General features: G+C 56.8%; 1 protein-coding gene across 1 annotated transcript in view; it reads left to right on the top strand.

The window, feature by feature from the left end:
* SHANK2 (SH3 and multiple ankyrin repeat domains 2) overlaps positions 1 to 3,450 on the top strand; it is a 563,331-nt gene that overhangs the window by 113,706 nt on the left and 446,175 nt on the right. Inside the window, exon 6 of the mRNA XM_010837814.1 lies at positions 1,187 to 1,295. Within this exon, the coding sequence (XP_010836116.1) occupies positions 1,187 to 1,295 (109 nt within the window). The remainder of the gene's footprint in view (positions 1 to 1,186; positions 1,296 to 3,450) is intronic.

Genomic DNA, 3,450 nt, shown 5'->3' on the forward strand with positions numbered 1-3,450 from the left:
TCGTCCCCCATTCGTATCAGGAAGGTCGTGAGGATTTTCATCATGTTCAGTGGGTTGTCGCCTGCCGGTTGTGCTATTTTTGTGCTCGAGTTGTCCAGACGTGGCTGGTGGCCCTTCCGCTTGGCTCTCCACCCCCTCGGCACGTCCGCTCTGTGCTTCAGCTGGCGGTTTTCAGGCACAGGACAGTCAGGCTGCTCTTGGATTTTCTCAGCCCAGCCCTTGGATCCTCCCGCACAGGCGTGTTTAGACTCCAAGTGTGGGCACTTCTGGTTTTTAATGACCCTCCAGTGTGTAGATGAAAGTGATGAAAGTGTGTTTGTGCCTTTAAAATAATGTCGATTAGTGAATAGCAGGGAAGGTGTTCAGTGTGACCAAGTGTGCCCTCTGCCTTTGGATACTTGTGAATTTTTATTCCCACATTGTACAGAAAGCATCCAGGTGGAGATCCAGCCTGTGTCTCTGGGCTGAAGGGTCCAGGGGCTTCGGGGTGTTTGGGGAGGAAGGGTGTGGAGTGGAGGCGGAGGACTGGCCAGCCAGAGCCTTAGGGTCATCCGACAGAGCTATCTCGGATTCCGTGATTACAGTCAAACATCCAGGCTGTCTGCAAGACAGACGGGTGATCGTTATTTCCCTGCGGGTGTGGCTGGGCGGCCCCGTCAGGGCTGAGCCCCAGGTCGTTCTGGTCTTTTGAGGCGTGACTGTCTCCTTCACCTTGACTTGCCTGGACTAAGCTGAGTGAGCTCTGCCCTTTGCTCCCGCGCTGAGCCTGCCGCTTTAGAGATTAAGACGCACACATGCCCATCCCTGGGCCTCGCTCACCAGGAATGAAGTCGGAGACCTGGGGTGCGCCCTGGGAAGTGTTGTTTTCAAAGTGGTCCAGGATGCTCAGCCTTCTGAAAGTGAAGAAACGTCCTGTGACTTTAGGCAAGGACAGGAATCGGTGGGGGGCTTTCTAGAACATTCATCCAGGGTGGGCTGATGGCATTTTCCACGTACTGGGCTCTGAGTTTGGCCCTGGGGTTCCAGACACAGAATGACGCTACCCGGTGGGCCTGGGGTCTGCAGTGGGGCCCTATAGAGGGGTAGCTCTCCTTCCTGTAGAGGAGGCCACTGTGCGCCCACAAGGAGCCTTCCTGTGGTCTGTAGAGACGTTTCTCCCTAAAGCCACTTTTACTTTTCTCTCCAGACCAATTTGAAAAAATGCATGGATCACATCCAGCATCGGTCAGTGGAGAAGATCGTCAAAATGCTGGACCGAGGCCTGGATCCGAATTTCCACGACCTGGAGACCGGAGGTAGGGCTGGCTGGAAAGACTTGGGGAAGGCCCCCTGAAGCATGGGCTCGGGGAGAAGAGGCGATGCTGTCATTCAGCATCAGCCTTCACAGGCAGCGTCAGCCTGCACTGGGTCTTAAACATGCTTTCTCCCCGTCCGAGCGCCTGTGTTGTAGCCGGAGTTGCCAGCACTTGGCCAGCACCTGGCAGGTGGAAGGTGCTCAGTGCGGACCTGAGTTGAATGAGTGAATGAACGGATAACACAGAGCTGCTGTCTCCTGCCCTGGAAGACAGGCGTGCACTCACAGGTGTCTAGCTCCCCCCGCTGGAAACCAAGCCTCTGTGCGCGGGGCCTCGGATCACGTGTGGGATAGACCCGTGCAGGCCGCCGTCCTCCGGCCTGCTGACCTTGGGGCTGGGCGAGCCTTTCTATTTTTTACCAGTCCCAAATGGGCACTTTTATTTAATCTTCTCTTTTCTCTTTCGGTTTCTGGCTTTATGGCTAAGCAATTTTCAGTGTGTGGTATAACGATTTGGTTTGTGAATGCAATGGGGAATGATCACCGCAGCGTCTAGTTAATATCCAGCCCCACCCACAGTTCCGCTTGTTTTTTCTTACGATGAGAACTTTTAGGAGCTAGTCATTGGCGTTCAGTTGCTAAGTCACGTCCAGCTCTTTTGCGACCTCATGGACTGTAGCCCTCCAGGCTCCTCTGTCCATGGAATTCTCCAGGCAGAATACTGGAGTGGGTTGCCATTTCCTTCTCCAGGGGATCTTCCCGACCCAGGGATCGAGCCTGCTTCTGCTTTGTTGGCAGGCAGATTCTTTACCACTGAGCCACCAGGGGGAGCCCATCTGCTTTCTTAGCCACTTTTAAATATACACAGAGTATGTTTTTTTCCTGAGCCATACAATGCCATGTGGCATGTGGGATCTTAGTCCCCCAGCCAGGGCTTCAGTCTGTGTCCTCTGCATGGGGAATGCAGAGTCCTGACCACTGGACTCTCAGGGGCCTGCTGACAACGCAGCATGGTTAACTCTTGTCCCCACGCTGCCCACAGCATCCGTGGCATGCACTTACCTTACAGCTGGAGGTCTGGGCCCTCTGCTGCCCTCTGCCTGTCCTGCCCTCCCCCGCCTCCTGCCCGGGGCCGCCGCCAGCCTGCTCTGTATTTCTGTGAGCTCCGTTGTTTTGGGCTCCACGTGTCAGTGAGGTCGCTCAGTGTCTGTCTCTGTCCGCCTGACCTCTTTCACCACAGTGTCGCACCCTCACGGTCCATCTACATCCTTGCAAACAGTGGGACTTCCTCTTTTTCATGGCTGAATAATATTCCACCACGGGGCCAGGCAGTTCTTTATGCTGGGGGCTGCCCTGTGCATCGTGGGATGTTTATGGCTTCCTTGGCTTTCACCCATGAATGCCAGGAAAGCCCTGACCAGCTGTGGCCACCAAAGATGTCTCCAGACGTTACGCAGTGTCCCCTGGGGGGAGGCAGTGTCACCCCAGGGAGAGCCCTGTGCCCACGGGACACGTGAACTCAACCAGTGGAAGTGAGGCTGTTGTGAAAGCCGAGAGCGGCTCAGGTGAGGGTCTTCATGGCAACTTAGGGCTCCCCCCCTCCCCCCGGCAGGTGGGTGATGCTGAGCAGAGAGCGTTCATCTTGGACTCAGCGAGCAGGGCCTCCCTCCCCTCTCCTCCTGGGATGGGGCAGCCCGCCCACCCCATGTCAACATCGCATACACACGTGGCCCTCACAGTTCCTGAACCCACGGCAGGTGTGTTTGTCAGCTGAGGAAGGGAGCTTTCTCATCACTGTGGGGGCTCCTCTGACCCCTGATGCTGGGCAGGACCCACCCCTGTGCTCTTCCGGCCGTGGCGGTCCCCGTCCACGCACAGGTGGCCGTGCTGTGACCACAGTCAACTCCTGTCCCCTAAATCTAGCTGTGCAGTGTGAGTGCAGGGCTGCTGGCTCATCAGTGCCACACCGTCAGTGCCCGAGATGCCAGGGGACAGGACAGCGTGAGTGGGTACTTGGAGGGGTCAGGAGATCGCAGGCCTAGACAGGGGTGAGTGCAGAGGCCTGGCTGAAGGTGAGCAGGTTACCAGCCCAGCGGAAGTGGTGAGACGGGGAATCCGGGGGTCTGTGTGCAGGGGCGGGGGGACAGACGAACAAG

This window comes from Bison bison, unplaced genomic scaffold (assembly GCF_000754665.1).
Source record: "Bison bison bison isolate TAMUID 2011002044 unplaced genomic scaffold, Bison_UMD1.0 scf7180017864080, whole genome shotgun sequence".
In the NCBI taxonomy this organism is placed as follows: Eukaryota; Metazoa; Chordata; class Mammalia; order Artiodactyla; family Bovidae; genus Bison; species Bison bison.